This window comes from Anomaloglossus baeobatrachus, chromosome 4 (genome assembly GCF_048569485.1).
Source record: "Anomaloglossus baeobatrachus isolate aAnoBae1 chromosome 4, aAnoBae1.hap1, whole genome shotgun sequence".
Classification (NCBI taxonomy): Eukaryota; Metazoa; Chordata; class Amphibia; order Anura; family Aromobatidae; genus Anomaloglossus; species Anomaloglossus baeobatrachus.
Genome location: NC_134356.1, coordinates 200803780 through 200822802, shown reverse-complemented (window position 1 = coordinate 200822802; position 19023 = coordinate 200803780). Strand labels below are relative to the sequence as shown.

The 19023-nt window shown below is 46.8% G+C and overlaps 1 protein-coding gene across 2 annotated transcripts; it reads right to left on the bottom strand.

The window, feature by feature from the left end:
• Nucleotides 1-6793: 6793 nt before the first annotated feature.
• Nucleotides 6794-17000, bottom strand: LOC142303346 (uncharacterized). 2 transcript variants are annotated; one of them, XM_075344624.1, is made up of 2 exons: nt 15907-17000; nt 6794-10647 (listed from the first exon to the last, which is right to left on the bottom strand). In XM_075344624.1, the coding sequence occupies exon 2, from the start codon at nt 10639-10641 to the stop codon at nt 7996-7998; it is 2646 nt and encodes an 881-aa protein (XP_075200739.1). In that variant the 5' UTR covers nt 10642-10647; nt 15907-17000; the 3' UTR covers nt 6794-7995. The 2 variants fall into 2 exon arrangements, with proteins under 2 accessions (XP_075200739.1, XP_075200740.1); XM_075344625.1 differs by having other exon boundaries at nt 6794-10643.
• Nucleotides 17001-19023: the final 2023 nt, after the last annotated feature.

Here is a 19023-nt window from a genome sequence, read left to right as displayed (position 1 = left end):
GCCTTGCGGGGGCCATTCACCGGAGGCGGACCACGGGTGGCACGAGACTGGAGAAGGCCTGGATGGAGCGAGGGAACAGCGGCAGCGGTAAGTTCCTGTACTTTCCACAGGGACCCCCACCCATATGCGGCCTTACATTACGCCGCGACCACCACCCATAGGCGGCCTTACATTACCCGGCCCCCCCGCTACCCTGCCTTACAATCGGGGGGTGCCCTACATTGGCGGACCCCCCCGAAACCCCCACCCTGCCTTACTTTCGGGGGGGTCCTACTTTCGGGGAAACACGGTAGGAACAAATGTAATGGAGCATTGCATGAGTGAGGTGCTGACCCTACTGCAACAGCTGGCCGCCACCGCAGCGGGAGGTCGAAAAAAGGGCGGTGCAGCGGGAGATTCGGGCCTTGATGTACCGGCAGCAAGTTGTCACGCTCCCGATGCCTTGGCACCGCTCCTTACCCGCTGATCCGGTCGCACCATCCCGGCACCGCTCCGTACCCACTGATCCGACCTCACCGTCATTGCACTGCTCCTTAACCACTGATCCAGTCCACGTGTCCACCGGTCATGGCTGCCGCTCACGCTCGTGCTCTCCTGTGTCCTGCTCCTGGTCTTATGAGTCTGACTCTGAGTCTTAGCCACATGGTTCTGTATAGGACCAATCCGCGCCCACTCTCCTGGTCTTATAGGCCCAGCACACCTGCAGCAGGAAATGACATGAGGCTGTGCTCACTGGCCTTTCCATGTGGGCGGCGCCTGATCAACGTGTCTTGAAGCCTTGTCTTGTGAGATAGGTGCTCAGGTCCCCTTGTGCTGTGTCCTGGACTACTGTTTGTCTTTCCTACCCGGCACCTGTACCAGTATACCGTACAGTCTTAGGAACTCCGTGTCCCCAGTGACTTTGTTCTTCCTGTCCCCTGTGGGACGCGGCTCTCGGCCACGCCAGTGCTCCGACTGCCGTGTACCCTACCCCCCGGTGAGGTGCTCGGTCCAGCGGATCCACCTCCTGGGTCTACCAGTCCTCCCGGTCCTGACACAAGTGAACTCGGCGGGAGGAGAGATTGGAGGAGTGAGAGTGATGGATGTGGCCCCTTTAACTGTGCCTCCCTGGAGCGAAATGATGATCTGGTGTAGGGCAGCGTTAGGTCCCCAAGGGCGGGATTACCCGGCCATGGTAGAGCCCATGCCCTCAGAACACTGGCCCACCGTAATGGCCGCCAGGGGGGTAGTGGACGTTAAGAAGGGAAGGGAGCCCGTGAGAGTGCTAAATTGTGGAGAGGAAGAGGTTAGGCTCCCACGGTACGCCACCCTTGCCAAACTACTAACCCTGGACCCCCACGCCATCCAAGAGACAGTCTCCCCAACCAACCTCCTCGCCCCCCGCCACTCGTCACACGCCCCCTGCCCAGTTGGGTGAGTGGTGTCGAGAACTGCATGTAGGCACTGACGATACTCCAACACATCACAGGGACGGGGTATACCGGGTAGTGCAGGAATACGAGCAGGTTTTCAGCAAACACCCGCTAGACTTTGGGCAGATTAAAGGGGTCCAACACTACATACCCACCGGCAGGCACCCCCCCTATTAAAGAAAGTTATAGGCCTATTCCGCCCGCACATTACCAATGTGCCAAAGATATGTTGAAAAACATGAAAGAGGCAGGGGATATTCGGGATAGCTGCAGTCCCTGGGCCGCTCCGTTGGTGCTGGTCAAGAAAAAGAATGGCACAATGAGGATGTGTGTGGATTACCGGAAGATCAACCAGATAACCCATAAAGATGCCTTTCCTCTACCCCGTATTGAAGAATCTCTAGCTGCGCTGAGGACCGCCAACTACTTCTCTTCCCTCGACCTCACCAGCGGATACTGGCAGGTGGCCGTAGCTCCCGAAGACCGTGAAAAGACCGCCTTCGCTACCCCCATGGGACTCTGTGAGATCAATAGTATGCCGTTTGGGCTGTGCAACGCCCCTGGAACCTTCCAACGGCTAATGGAATGCTGTCTGGGACACCTGAATTTTGAGACTGTCTTGTTGTACCTGGACGATGTAATCATGTACTCACAGACATATGAAGCTCATCTGGAGCACCTAGCTGAGGTGTTCGCGTCCCTTGCCAAGTATGGGATGAAACTGAAACCCTCCAAGTGTCACCTGTTGAAGCCCAGGGTACAATACCTCGGACACGTGGTGGGCACGGAAGGCGTCGCCCCAAACCCGGACAAGATCACTTCCATACAGGACTGGCCGAGGCCGACTACGGTGAGGGAGGTGAGACAGTTCCTGGGCCTGGTGGGCTACTACCGCCGCTTCATAAAAGGGTACACGAAGATGGCTGCCCCCATGCAAGACCTCCTCGTGGGACAGACCAAGGATGGTAGGCCTACCGGGACTCTGCTGGTGTGGGAGGAAAAGCACGATGAGTCCTTCCGCCAGCTGAAGGCGGCGTTGACCGGGGAAGAGATCCTAGCATACCCCGACTACGGCCTCCCCTTCATCCTTTACACTGATGCCAGCAATGTGGGCTTGGGAGCGGTCTTGGCCCAGAATCAAGACGGAAGAGAAAGGGTGATCGCTTATGCCAGCCGAAAACTCCTACCCACCGAAAGGAACCCTGAGAATTACAGCTCATTCAAGCTCGAACTTCTAGCACTGGTGTGGGCTATCACCGAGCGGTTCCGCCATTACCTGGCATCGGCCAAGTTCACCGCTTACACGGACAATAACCCACTAATCCATCTGGATACAGCCAAACTGAGTGCATTGGAGCAGCGGTGGGTGGCCAGGCTGGCCAATTACGACTTCACTATCAAATACCGGGCCGGCCGTACAAATACCAACGCCGATGCCCTCTCCCGGATGCCCCACCTGTCAGAAGAGGGGCTGGACGATGATGACCTCGAAGAGATCGAGTTGCCTGTGTTTCACCGCCAGTCGAGAAGTTACGGGTCCATCAACAGCAGGTGAGCCTGGATCCGCTGCCCAGTCAGGGGTGGCAAGAAGCCCAGGACCAGGCACCCGCTATCCGCTTGGTCAAAACCCTGGTGGAACAGGGCTCGGCTGGAATGGACCCTGCTACCCTACCGAGGCCCAACGCTTGTGGCGGGAACGAACCCAGTTATACCTGCATCAAGTGAAGCTGTATCGGGAGTTAATCAATCCGAAGACCCACGAGAAGGTTCGCCAGCTGGTGGTTCCTCAAACTAATGTGCCCACTGTCCTCCAGGCATACCATGATGGTGCCGGACACTTCGGGTGGAAAAAGCTAGAAATGCTGTTAAGAGAGCGGTTCTATTGGAGCGGGATGAGGGAATCTGTGGAGGCCTGGTGCCGAGAATGCGGTCCCTGCACACTGAGAAGAAGGGATGAGGCTAGCCAGAAGGCCCCGCTACGCCCAATCGTTACACATCAACCGCTGGAGCTGGTGGCCCTCGACCATGTGAAGCTCACCCCTAGCCGAAGTGGGTATACTTATACCCTGACCATTGTGGACCACTATTCAAGATTTATGGTGGCTGTCCCAGTCAAGGACCTGACCGGCCGTACCGCCGCTAGAGCCTTCCAGGCCTATTTCTGTCGGTCACATGGATACCCAGAGAAGGTACTTACTGACCAGGGCCGGGCCTTTGAAGCGGAGGTGTTCCAAGAATTCTGCCAGCTGTACGGTTGCAAGAAAATTCGGACCACGCCTTACCACGCCCAAACCAATGGCATGTGCGAGAAGATGAACCACTTGGTCCTGAACCTCCTCAAGACGTTGCCGCTGGAGGAGCGGAACCTATGGCCAGAGAAACTACCTGACCTGGTGGATATGTACAACAATATTCCCTCTAGCTCTACAAAGTGCACACCGGCGTACCTGATGAGGGCTCGGCCCGGTCGACTGCCAGTAAACCTAGAGATGGGGTTGGAGGCCCCAGAAGCGCTCCCTTCGAATGCGGGATGGGACATTCAACGAAGAGTACAGTACTGACAGGTCCAGGACTATGTAGAAAAGAACTTGTGCCAGAGTCGGAAACAACAAGAGCAGTGCTTCAACAAAAAGGCGGCTGCAGGTCCCTTCATGCCCGGAGATGTCGTCTTGAAGCGAAAGCGAAGGACCCACAAGCTAGACGACCAGTGGGAGGAGGCCCCGTATGTAATACAACCCACCAATTGGGAGAATGGAAAGGCCTACCAGATCAGCCGTGACCAGGGGAAGACTTCGGCCACGGTTTCCCGAGATCACCTGAAGAGGTGTCCTCCACCATTGAGGATGGCAACTGAAGCCCCGGCCACCGAACCGGCTGAGGGGAAGAAGAAAGGGGTAATCCACACCATGATGGGCGATTTCCTGGCCGATTGGCCAACACAGAACAGCGCAGTGATCCTTCCTGTAATACTGTTCCCACAACCCGTGGAGGAAAAAGAGGTGGATGTGACCGTTGATGCCCCAGCGCCCAGGGATGTGCCTGCACCCAGCTCCCCTATGCCTCTGCCTGCCCCACATGATAGCCGGGGGGAGGGACTAGCTGTGCCCTCTACTCCACTGCCTACCACCACCAACCTTGGCCCCCGTAGGGCCACACGTCCCAACCTAGGTCGACCCCCACTTAGGTACAGGGAGACTAACATCTAGGGGGTTGATGTTCCGGTATGTTGTTAAATGTTGTTGAATGATAAGATTGAATCAACCGAAGAAGTTTATCAGATTGACACCGTGATTGAACCGGCTGTTGCTGGCAACTAGCCCCGTAGAGACTTTCTGCAACCGTTGCGTAAGGAACTACTTACGGACAAGCCTGAGAACTTGCAGGGCAACCACAAACTTAGTGGAGTGTAAATAAATTGTTGGCTTGATACTGTTACCGCCTCCGGAGAGGCTGATTTGGGAGGATGGGCCTGGAGGAATTGGATGGCCGAGGCCCGCCACTACCGTAACCGGTGGCAATCCTCCGGGGGTCAGGGGTCCCCCATGGACGTGGGTCCCCTGAAAGAGACCGTACCCGCTCGGGCAATTTGGTTCTGGACTGGGGCAAGGGGTGCTGCCCATTTTCTTAGGGGCAGCATCAGGGCCAGGTTGTTTGGGCGGGGGGGAGAGCGGAAGCCGTACCGTTTAATAAAAGACAACCGTTTAATAACGTTAAAAGTAAAGTGCCTCCCGTTATAGGAAGTTTAAAAAAATGCTTATGTTATGTTTTATATGTATTTTACCGTTTTCTATTTTTCTAGCTGTGAAACGGTGATGGACGAGCAGCCCGCGGACGGTCTGCATCTGCATTTAACCAAGGGGGAATGTGGTGCCCTGGACAAGCCAGGACGTCACAGGTACTGCAACAACACACCCTACACCCCGGTTAGGAACACCGAAGTCAAACACAAATCCTTGTTGCCTTCCTCCAGGGACTGATGTCCACACCAGGTGGGGTGGAGCCAGTCGGTTGGCCCCACCCACTGAGGAGTTCACAGTCCTGGAGGTGGGAAAAGAAGAGGAGAACAGTTTGAGGAGTTGTAGAGTGAGGAAGTAGTAGTGGAGGAACCGACTGACCGTGTCCGGGTACGTGGCCCGGGCACCTGACAGCAAGGTTGGCATACGGTGGTGACCGTCTGCAGGAGAGGCCGATTGACGCACAACCGTGAGGACCAGGGATGGGCGGTGGGAGCAAAGAGAAGCCAGAACCATCCGGCAGGGCCTACGGACCCCGACCAGGCTAGGAGTTGCCGTAAAACCGGTCAAATCCGTCAGCGACGGGAACCTCCGGGGTTTCCCAGCAGTAAAGACCCGACTGAAGGCAACCGTCCAAACCGTGAGGGAGATAAAGCTACCGCCAGAGCTAGAGCTCCCAGGGCCAGAGCCTGCGGGCAAAGGAAGGGCTCCCTTAGCCAACAAACCGCTGGGGAGCGGGCTATTAGTGGGAAGCCATTAGGGCCGAGAACAGAACACCGGTGCAGGGAGAGACAGTTACCGCCAACCTACCGGGAGTGACCGCCGCAACCGTCTTTGGGACTCGTCCATCCAGCCGTTTGTTTTACCGGAGACTCCGTTTGCATTACTGGCTGAGTAAGTACCACCGTGCCGTCTGGCACCGCGCTGCCCCGCGACCCTGCACCCGGCCAGGCCCCACACCCCACCTTCCGACCTCCACCACCGGGCCCCGGGACAACCAAAAACCCCCCTACCCACGGAGGGGAGAAACATCTCAGCTGCTCCCTGTCAACGCTCCCGAGATCCCCGTACAGAGCAGCGGTGGTGTCCCAACCTCACCACAAGCCGTGGGTGGCGTCACGGACAATACCCCTACACCAAACCACCCCTTTCACTCACGGGCGAGGAGCGCCGCTCGAGTCCCCAGGATCCGGCCCACCACTCGAGCCACCGACCGAGCGAGCAGCAGCAGCAGCCGGACCCGAGCAGTGGGTGAGCGCAGCGCCCTCCCCGCCCGCGACACTAATAGCGCTATATAAGTGAATAAATATTATTATTATTATTATTATTATTACTATTATTATTATTATTATTATCATTGTTGCATTATGGATGTCTGATTGCCTTTTTCCTGGTTGTTGCGTTGTAGTTTTGCGATTTTATCTTGGTCCATCTTTTCCTCTAAGCAAATTATATGTATTTTGAATCTGCTTATGTTGAAAACATTTTCATACACACACATTATATACAGTGCCTACAAGTAGTATTCAACCCCCTGCAGATTTAGCAGGTTTGATAAGATGCAAATAAGTTAGAGCCTGCAAACTTCAAACAAGAGCAGGATTTATTAACAGATGCATAAATCTTACAAACCAACAAGTTATGTTGCTCAGTTAAATTTTAATAAATTTTCAACATAAAAGTGTGGGTCAATTATTATTCAACCCCTAGGTTTAATATTTTTTGGAATAACCCTTGTTTGCAATTACAGCTAATAATCGTCTTTTATAAGACATGATCAGGCCGGCACAGGTCTCTGGAGTTATCTTGGCCCACTCCTCCATGCAGATCTTCTCCAAGTTATCTAGGTTCTTTGGGTGTCTCATGTGGACTTTAATCTTGAGCTCCTTCCACAAGTTTTCAATTGGGTTAAGGTCAGGAGACTGACTAGGTGTTAAATAATGGGTTTAAGGCGACAACTGCATAGCCAGTATATAATGATTGGAGCGAAGATAGGTCAAAAACATATTATGAATTTATTCAGATAAGAGTTGGAGGGTTACAGTCATTAGAGAAAAATAACTGTCTTGGCTTGAGTTAATAGATGGAGACAGATAGTAGAAAATAACAGTTCATATATCTTACATCGCTGTAGTGTGTAAGCCGTCTCGGGATGATCTGTAGATGGATGAGTCCGTCTCTCTCCTCCCTCCTTCTGCCTCTCCCTCCTTCTGCCCCTACCTTTGAAGTGTGGGCTTCTTTTATAACCCAAAACCCCTCCTCCTGATTGCCCTTATCTCTTTACATGGTAACACAAAAACTAACTATCCTTATTTTAGGTTGAGCATTACATCATGTCACGTGGTACGTTTTACCCGCGAAATAAGTGTACTTGCGCACTAGAGACTTGTAACAAAACCTACTTCAACTTATTTATAAACCTTTGAAGCTCGCTGAACTTTGACCTTAAAGTAACAGTAAGACGTTTCTCATAGCTATTTCAGCTCTTAGCCCAACATTCTAAACAGAATATAGCAATATGCTGACAACTTTGACAAACAATGTCAGATGGCTTTGATGAACAACTAGCAGATGACTTGGGTTCTACAATGTCAAAACCCTTGGTTAGCATTTTCCAACTCACAGGCATCCTTAAAGGGATGGGGAAATATACATATATTTATGAATATATGTAATCCAGTCTATGAATCAATCTCCATAAACTCACTATTTTACAGTCCCCCCTTATATGGAAGTTTGATGAACCCCGGGAAACCCTAACTCAATCGTGTCATCATTCGTATCACATACATTCTTGTTGGAAATTCTAGACCAATATTTGACTTGATAAACCAATCTGCAACTTTCTGTCAAAAAGTCATCTTGCGATTTAACATTCCTCTAAGAATGTTATCTTCCTTTTTCATTTCTATTTTTATGTTCCTATATATCTTCTGAATTCTACACATCACAAAAACTTGATATATAATACACATCAAAACTAATAAAAATATGATTATGATGGGATTAAATAAAACATTACCAACCGCTGACTGAAAAGATGACTGAGACCAGGAATGTACAGATTTACTAAAACTCTTCCACCAAGTTCTACCTGACATTCCATTCCATTCGTGTTCAATATCACTTAATTCACCTTGTTCATGTCTGAATATAATTTCTGCTTCCTTTAACTGTTTCGTTAATAAATCTAACAAACCCTTGTCTTTCTTTATTTCACTTGTCCACATATCCCAAGGAAAATCATTTATCTGTGATAAATTGAATTGTATCGGAAATGCCGTTAAGTTTCTCTTTCCTATAGAAGTGATATTAAAACTTCCTTCCTTCTTTGAAAGAGATCTCACATCTCCTTCTATACAATACAAACCCATAGGTAGGTTTTCCTTATGCACACAAGCAGAATAGAAAACAGAAACCTTCTCTGTCTCAGACATGACCTGAAAACATATCTTAGTTGGACTTACTGGAGTCACCAGATCATGTAGTGTCTGTACAGTCTCTATTCTCGCATGACAAGAAGAATGATTATGAAAACATGAATGATAAATCACCTTATCCTGTCCAGGTAAACACATCACCTTAGAAACAAAATGCAAACATGAAGAAATGTCTACTTGTTCAGTGTTCACTCCATCAAATGCAAAATCTGTGTACTGCAGTTGATAGAACACTTGTTGTGTGTTGCTCACAGGTATACCCAAAACTGTAACAGGAACAATAGTTCCTTCTCTTCCAATCACCGGGATTAGTGATGTGCCAACACAAATGTTTCGTTCACATCCTAACCACTTATTTACCCACAAATCCGTATGATTCAATGCAAAATCATACTCTACAGGTAAATTTCGCAGTATTCCCAGTGGAGTAAATCCACTCTGTAAAGCTTGTGCAATCAACTTTAAATTAGAAGAGTACTCTACCTGTATCTCCAGGCACGCTTTAGCTACTTGTGTTTCGTGTGTGCTTTCCACGAGAGCTAATGTAGCATCCTGTAGATGTGACACGGAAGAGCCTAGTACAGCAGCTGTATTCATTACCATCTTTTCAAGAAGTTGATTCAGACTCTTCTGAACCTTTACACCTTTTCCTCCAATAAAACCAATATTATCCAAATCTGACTTAAGTGTCTGTATATTCATGGCATTAGTCAGACTTCCCACTGTCCCAATTCCTCCCAGAATTCCTTCTAACACTCCTCTCTTACTCCTAGTCTGAGCTGTTCTTTTCCCAAACCACTGTTCTATCCCCATCTCCATGTTTATGAGATGTGATTGACACTGAGGAAACCTGGTAGAGATCTTCCAATGAGACATATTGAAAGTCCACACCATTGTCATAAATTCTCCATCCCTTAATAAGGACTTGGACTGAAATTGATTAATTTGGAAAGGAGTAGACGGCATGAACCTCGTGTCTGTGCATGCACTTTCTGCTGCTGACCAAATATTCACACTAACGTCTTTACAATGTCTGTAATGTGTCTTTGTTTCAACGCAACACTGGTAAATTCCAGAGTCCCTGGAAGATGGATTCTCTATGGAAAAAATGAAAGTATCATCCATCCACCTGATATTACCAATCTGACCTCTGTGTATGACATTAGTTGGACTGTTTAAAAAACTTCCCAAAAATGATGAATTCTTGGTCCATGTCAACAAAGACTCAGAAGGCAATTTCAACCTTGTGTTACATTTTAACATTATGGGTACTGTATTTACTTTGTTATGTACTGTCTGTGGTGAAACCCTTATTTCCGGAACTATAGTGTTAGTAACGGTAAACACTACAGATACCTGAACTTGTACAGGTTCCCGTGTTATCTGGAAATTCCATGTTTTGACCCAATCTTTATCTCCTTCTGTGATGGAGAGTAAAGAAGGATCCAGAATTTTCCCAAAAACCTGAGTTTTTAACAAAATTTCTGTTTTGGATCTTCCAAACTTTCCCTTTGCAATCATGTCATTTGTAATATCACCGGACCATACAGCAGGTTCATCACCTCTGATCTCTATGTTCCAGTATAGTACATCTGTAGGAGAACATTCCCATGTACCAGTTTTATTATTGTGTACATATTCTCCTTGTAATTGTGTGAATCTAGTTTTAGGTCCTGCAATCGCATGTAATATTATGTCTGTGTCGTGTATGAAATGTAATTCAATGCAACATTTTGTTCCATATCCCATGCAGATATTTCCTGTTATCTCCACAGAATCATCCGTGATGTTCTCTGTCAGTAAGTTCCGTGTATCTGATCCTCTTGGTCTTCGAGAATGTTGAATCTCTCTAGTCCGCTCATTCACATCATTGGCGATTGTTCCTTGATGTAACATGTAAACAATGACGAAAATAAAGCAAAGCAGCAGGAACGTAGATCCCATCACGTAGAAGCTTGTCTTGAGCTTGGGAAGATGTTCTTTCTCCAGAAGGCTTGATGTCATCTTTCCTTCACAGTCTTTAGGTTCTTTATTCCAGTTCGTATAGGAATCCATTTCTTCCTGGAAAGAAATGCAGTATCATTATTTTGTCACAAATATTTTGCACTGATCAACGTGAACCCACACTTTTTGTGTTTTCCGGGTCTTTTTTACCACATTTGACACTCGGTGCACAAGAATCATGACTTGTCCCATAGTCTCAAGGACTTCAAATGGACCTTCCCAATTACACTCCCATGGTCCACTCTTGCGAAAGGTTTTGATCATCACTAGAGCACCTTTCTTGAATTTGGACTCATAGGGTGGCTCCATTTTCTGCATTCTCGATGCCGCATATGGCAGAATCGCTTTCAGGTTCTCCTGTAGCGATCTCAACCATTGGGACCTTGAGATAGCATCTTTTTGTGGAGTGGATAAAAATGGCTCATGTGGGAACCACAATGGCATTTTTCTTCCCGTCATCAACTCAAACGGAGTGAATTGAGTTGTAGAAGAGATTGAACCTCTTATACTGAGTATGAAATGAGTATGAAAGGAACCTTGTCAACCCAAGTGTTACCTTTGTCCAAAAGCATCTTTGCAATTCTGGACTTGATTGTCCTATTCATTCTTTCCACAATTCCCGCAGATTGTGGATGATAGGGGACATGAAATTGCTGTCGCGCCCCTAGAATAGCACAAGCAGTTTGCATGATTTTACCTGTGAAGTGGCTACCTCGATCGGAGGTAATCATCCTTGGGATCCCCCAAGTACAAAAGACATGTTGTACCAATTCCCTTGCTGTGGACAAAGCATCATCTTTCCTAACAGGTAATATTTCTACCCATTTTGAGAACACATCTACCACAATCAATGCATACCTGAGACCATGTTTACCTGAGGGTAAAGGACCAATATAGTCTATCTGCAGTGTAGACCATGGACCATCTGCAGGTGCGATCCGTAGAAGTGGTGGCTTCTGTCCTTTAGGTCTTGGATTTATTTGGGCACAAATGAGACATGATAGTACAACACTTTGAACTGTTTCGTCCATTTTTTCCCAATAAAATTTCTCCTTGAGAATGACTAACAATTTCTGTTGTCCCAAGTGACCTAAACTCTCATGGTTGTATCGAGTGAATTCTACCTGTAGATGTTTTGGTACAACTGGACGCAATTCTTCATTTGAACTGTGACACAAAACCCCATTTTCACAGATGAAAGGAGGCTTTGGATCATCCAGAAAAATAACAAGAGAAGGATCTTTTCTCTGTTCTTCTGCAAATGAAGGTATGTACGTGTCTGTTCTTTGAACCGCTGAAATCTCAGAAGGTTCAGAGTCAAACACTTCCTCTCCTGTCAGGGCAGCTTCTTTGGCTAGAGCATCTGCGGTTGCATTTCCTACAGATAACTCATCATCAGATCTTTGATGTGCAGCGACTTTCACTATAGCAAATCTATTTGGGGCCCTAGATGCCATCTCAAAAATTGATTCTAGAGTTTCGCGGTGCAACAAGGCTTTGTTGGACGAGTCCACATAGCCTCTCCTTTCCCAAACAGGCAGGTAATCGGTTAGGGATCTGACAACATAGGAGCTATCACTGTAGATTACCATTGGAGTTTGATCATCAGCTTCATTCAGCTGTAGGACCATTCTTACCGCTTCTATCTCTGCCCTTTGAGCTGAGAAATGACTTGGTAACTTGTGTTTTACCACTTGTCCTCGCTTGGAATAGAAAATTCCATATCCTGTGTGATAGTGTCCTTCCAGAAAAAATCTAGAACCGTCTACAAACACAGGTTCATCTGCGTCTTCCGACTGTCGTCTGAAGAGAGATGGACTTGGTTCATGGAACGTTTCTATGCAATCATGGGTTTGTCCTTCATACTGCATCAATTGAGGAAGAACATACTTGGCCTTATAATCTACCTCAATTTGATTTGGAGACAATGAGAGCAACCAATGGGCAAATCTCTGATTTGACACACCCGGGATGTTTTTCTCAAAGAGAAGTTTCAGTGTGGAATGTGGCGTTTGGAGAATAACCTTTTGGAACCCGATGATGTGTTGAGTGATTTTTATTGCAAAATACACTCCCACCAGGTGTCTTGCGCACACCTCAAACCCCCTCTCAACAGGTGAGAGAAGCTTAGAGAAGTACCCCAAGATTCTCCATTCCCCCCCTTGCAGCTGCAGCAAAACCACAGAGATACTTGTCTCTGAAGTGTGTGCTTGAAGCGCAAAAGGTGCGTTCTTTTCCACCATACTTAACGCAGGTGCGTGTTGTAGATCATGTTTCAATTGTGTGAAGGCTTTTTCCTGTTCAACACTCCAGGGACCAAAATAATCATCATTGTCACCTTTTAAAAGATCATACAAAGGTCTGGCTTTGTCAGCAAAATTTTCAATGAAATCCCTTGAGTAATTTACAAGCCCTAAAAAATGTCTTAGTGCCTTGTGTGATGTTGGAATTGGAAGAGATGCAATTGCCTCTATTCTGTCCTGTAGGGGTCGCCGTGTACCTGGATTTAACAGAACTCCTAAAAACCTGACCTCAGTCTGCATCAGCTTGACCTTTTTGGTATTCAGTTTTAAACCTGCATCATGCAGCAGCTCAAACAATTCTGCAAGCAAGATCACGTGCATCTCCTTGTCCTCCGTACTCAACAAGATATCGTCCACATATTGCAATAAACATTCCGGACGAGAAAATTTCGACAAAACGTTCGCTAGCGCCTGATGAAAAATGCTTGGCGACATACTTGCCCCCTGAGGAAGCCTACAGCATACATATTTTTGATCCAGGTGGTTGAATGCAAGCTTATATTGACAACTTTGCTCAATCGGTATACTGAAAAAACCATTACTGATATCCAATACTGAGAAATACCTTGCCTTAGCATCCAATCTCGACATCATGTCATGTGTATCAGCTACAATCGGTGCTACATTGGGAGTACACTTATTGAACATCCTTAAGTCCAACAACATCCTATAGCTACCATCGCTTTTCAGAACACACCACAATGGATTGTTACAGACAGAATTTGCCTTACGTATTACACCCTGAGCCAACAATTCCTGTATAATCTTCGACATCGGAGCAACTGACTCCGGAGGCAACTTATACTGACGCTGTGGAGGTGGGTCTCGGCCTTCAATTTTGACAACAACATCCTTCATTGTTCCAACCTCATTCCTGTACTGAGCCCATAAAGAAGGAAACCGCTGTACTAACTCAGTCAATACTTCGTCACCACCAGTTTCAGGCCACAAATGATCTGCTGACACTACATCGGTCAAACAAATGGTCCCGACATGACTATATTCATCTGGATCAATAACTACCGCCTTACAACCGTTAGAATCTTTCCAAACTGTTTTGTTACCCAAATCAATAATCCAGCCATGCTTTTCCATAAAATCAGTGCCAATTATATTCTCAGTATCCTGACAACACCAAATATCCATTTTCGTTTTCAAAAAACCAGGTATTTCCAAAGAAACATCCTGCGCTAAAGTCACCTTTGTTCCATTTTTACCACTGAAACCAACAATTGTACATACAGGGGAATCTGGCTTTAAATGTAAATCAACATTTGTGACACTCAATTGCGCACCTGTATCAAGGAGAAATGTTACTTCCTGACCTTCAAGATTTACCTTTAAAAATGGTCGACCACAGCTATCCATTGAAACTCGAGTGACGAATTCCAGTGGATGTAGCCTGGGGACCGGCTTTGCTAGTCAGGAGGATGGAGAAGGGAGAAGAGCAGCAGGTGTCTTGCCCCTTCCATCCAATCCCTGTATGGTCATTTCCCTTATCTGTCTGGTCAGAGGTGCATATGGTGATTGGTTATTTCTGTTGTCAGTATGAGTGGGCGTATATGGTGATTGGTTATTTCTGTTGTCAGTACGAGTGGGCGTGTATGAAGGTGGAGGTGCTGAAGATGGGGGAGGGGCACTGGATGTGTTTGGCATCAGTCCATTCTCCTTACCCAGCCTTTCCTCAACTCCCGCCCTCAGGAATTTCTTGCATTCCCACTTCAGGTGTCCGGGTTGGCCGCAAAAAAAGCAATGAATTGTGCTTTTCCTGTTACCCCCCCCTGAATTCTTGTTTTTAGAATTCAACACCGGTCTTTTGTTGTTTTTGATCTGTTTTTCCTGGGATACTAATGTGTCAGTGTTCCCTTCTATCATGGCTATTTTTGATTTAACCTGATTTTGCTTCATTCGTCTACGTATTCTATCAATAAATGATGTGGCCTCTTGTAGGCTTTCCATCTTAGAAGCTATTTCGAATGAAGCAGGGTCCAAATATTTAAACTTTTTAACAAAGGCCTTGATCATGGAAGGCGGTTCTTGATCAGATCCGATTTCCATTATCAAACGATATCCTTGCTCGAATTTCACTAAGAAGACAAACGGATCCTCCTGTATGTGTGTCTTAAGGTTTTCTAACAATTCGACTGTTGGGGTAGTCTCTCCTGTGGTAAAGAGAATTAACTGTCTCAGCCTATCTTCCTTTGTGTCATGGATCAGGTCATTGTGTTCGTCAGTCCTAGGTGTTGCTTGTAACCTTTTTGCCATGTGGGAGGGAAGCCATACCCTATAAATCTTGTTTCTCTGTTCATTTGTTAGATTATATTTATCGGAATGTGACTCAAAAATGTCCGCATTATGGAAGGCGTCCATTTTATCATCATATTTGGGTATGTCTTTAATGATTTTCATTAATTGGTCATGGATTTTAATGTTAAGACGGGCAGCCTTATCATGTAACTTCTTTTTCCGAAGTTCCCCCTCATTCAGACTCTCGTCCTCGGCCGTATCCAGCCTGTCCGGGATGTCTGAACCTGAACCAGGTGATGCGGAAGCATCTGTCTTGTTCTGTCTCGTATTAACAGATACATATTTAATATCTTTCCGTAGTTTTGATATTAAATCTGCTCTTGTTTCCAACTGATCCTCCAGATGTTCGATATGTTCTGCTAATATCGAACAATTTGGACAATCTGTTGCTTCTGAATCTGTGACGTGTGTGTCTGTTGTATTGGGCGTGCCTGTTGTTATGGGTGTGTCAGTCACCATGCAGATAGTGTGTGCATATGGCTGTGCCCCACCCACCATGGAGTTGTAAGTGTATACCATACCCAATACATTCTGTATCTTTTTCTGTAACCGATTTACAGTAAAAAACTTCTTATCTAACTTAGTATTCTCAAGTTCACATTGCCGGTACAGATTTGACCATAACTGTGCGTCACTATGTGTATGATCAAATGAATACTCTACATGACAGTTACTAAAATAATCATGAATAAAATCCATTTCTCACCAATATGTGATGCTTGTCCTTGAATGGCTTCAACCGTCTTATGGATGGATGGTCCTGAGATGGCTTCAACCGACTGGATGGATGGTCCTGAGATGTCCCCAACCGTCTTTTGGATGGATGGTCCTGGAATGGCTTTGACACATACGACCTCCGTGCAGCTTGTCACGTTAACCCTCTCTTAGGTTCTGATGTGGACACAGTGTATCGTCGTTCGCCTGCAGCTTGGACAGAAATTACTCACAGACCCACAGACCCCCCTTCTCGGACAAAGGCAGGGAATGACGTGAGAGAAAAAAAAAAAGAGTCCTTCTGCAAGAATAGGCAGCGTGAAAAAAATCACCTCTCACAGAAAACAGCTGTGTTTCACAATCATTCAGGCTGGTGCTCGCCAAATGTTAAATAATGGGTTTAAGGCGACAACTGCATAGCCAGTATATAATGATTGGAGCGAAGATAGGTCAAAAACATATTATGAATTTATTCAGATAAGAGTTGGAGGGTTACAGTCATTAGAGAAAAATAACTGTCTTGGCTTGAGTTAATAGATGGAGACAGATAGTAGAAAATAACAGTTCATATATCTTACATCGCTGTAGTGTGTAAGCCGTCTCGGGATGATCTGTAGATGGATGAGTCCGTCTCTCTCCTCCCTCCTTCTGCCTCTCCCTCCTTCTGCCCCTACCTTTGAAGTGTGGGCTTCTTTTATAACCCAAAACCCCTCCTCCTGATTGCCCTTATCTCTTTACATGGTAACACAAAAACTAACTATCCTTATTTTAGGTTGAGCATTACATCATGTCACGTGGTACGTTTTACCCGCGAAATAAGTGTACTTGCGCACTAGAGACTTGTAACAAAACCTACTTCAACTTATTTATAAACCTTTGAAGCTCGCTGAACTTTGACCTTAAAGTAACAGTAAGACGTTTCTCATAGCTATTTCAGCTCTTAGCCCAACATTCTAAACAGAATATAGCAATATGCTGACAACTTTGACAAACAATGTCAGATGGCTTTGATGAACAACTAGCAGATGACTTGGGTTCTACAATGTCAAAACCCTTGGTTAGCATTTTCCAACTCACAGGCATCCTTAAAGGGATGGGGAAATATACATACATTTATGAATATATGTAATCCAGTCTATGAATCAATCTCCATAAACTCACTATTTTACACTAGGCCACTGCAACACCTTGATTTTTTCCCTCTTGAACCAGGCCTTGGTTTTCTTGGCTGTGTGCTTTGGGTCGTTGTCTTGTTGGAAGATGAAATGACGACCCATCTTAAGATCCTTGATGGAGGAGAGGAGGTTCTTGGCCAAAATCTCCAGGTAGGCCGTGCTACCCATCTTCCCATGGATGCGGACCAGATGGCCAGGCCCCTTGGCTGAGAAACAGCCCCACAGCATGATGCTGCCACCACCATGCTTGACTGTAGGGATGGTATTCTTGGGGTCGTATGCAGTGCCATCCAGTCTCCAAACGTCACGTGTGTGGTTGGCACCAAAGATCTCGATCTTGGTCTCATCAGACCAGAGAACCTTGAACCAGTCTGTGTCAGAGTCCTCCAAGTGATCATGAGCATACTGTAGACGAGCCTTGGCATGACGCTTTGAAAGTAAAGGTACCTTACGGGCTCGTCTGGAACGGAGACCATTGCGGTGGAGTACGTTACTTATGGTATTGACTGAAACCAATGTCCCCACTGCCATGAGATCTTCCCGGAGCTCCTTCCTTGTTGTCCTTGGGTTAGCCTTGACTCTTCGGACAAGCCTGGCCTCGGCACGGGTGGAAACTTTCAAAGGCTGTCCTGGCCGTGGAAGGCTAACAGTAGTTCCATAAGCCTTCCACTTCCGGATGATGCTCCCAACAGTGGAGACAGGTAGGCCCAACTCCTTGGAAAGGGTTTTGTACCCCTTGCCAGCCTTGTGACCATCCACGATCTTGTCTCTGATGGCCTTGGAATGCTCCTTTGTCTTTCCCATGTTAACCAAGTATGAGTGCTGTTCACAAGTTTGGGGAGGGTCTTAATTAGTCATAAAAGGCTGGAAAAAGAGATAATTAATCCAAACATGTGAAGTTCATTGTTCTTTGTGACTGAAATACTTCTTAATACTTTAGGGGAACCAAACAGAATTCTTGTGGTTAGAGGGGTTGAATAATAAATGACCCTCTGAATAAACTTTTCACAATTTAAAAAAATAAATAAAAAAAGAAATAACATTCTTTTTTGCTGCAGTGCATTTCACATTTCCAGGCTGATCTACAGTCCAAATGTCACAATGCCAAGTTAATTCCGAATGTGTAAACCTGCTAAATCTGCAGGGGGTTGAATACTACTTGTAGGCACTGTATATATATATATTGTGAGGTAACGTGGTCGGCTGCACGGCAGAAGACACGGGATCCAGGCACCAATGGCCACAGCACACGGTTTATTACACAAACCAAAAGTCCAACAACAATATACATGTCTTCCCCTGGCAGAAACTCAGGGAGTTGTGTTCACTCCCTCACACTAAGGCCCCACGCCCATGTTCCTGTTTCCTTTTAACCCTCCTTTCAGCCTGCAGGGAAACAGCATAAACCCTGGAGTGGAGTTGCTTTCTATACATGGAGTGAGCACAACCGGGGCGAGACGTACCGGCCGTCATAGATAACCCCGGTCACAGTCTCACATACCCCCCCCTCAGTTCAAGCGAGCGGGGTTGAACTCCCGCCATCAAACACGGGCCGCGGGACAAGGCATCGGCGTTGCCCTTCAACCTACCGACCTGGTGTTCAACCGTAAACCAGAAGTTCTGCAGAGAAAGGAACCACCGGGTAACCCGGGCATTCTGTTCCTTGGTGGACCTCATCCAGACCAGCGGAGAGTGATCAGTCACCAAGCGAAACTGTTGTCCCAGCAGGTAATAGCGTAGGGACTCCAAGGCCCACTTGATCGCCAGGCACTCCTTCTCCACTACGCTATAATTCCGCTCGGGAGGGGTGAGCTTCCTACTTAAGAAGGTGACGGGGTGTTCCTCCCCCTGAAACATCTGAGACAGCACTGCCCCCAGGCCGACCTCCGAGGCGTCAGTCTGTACTATGAACTCCTTCCGGAAATCAGGGTTGA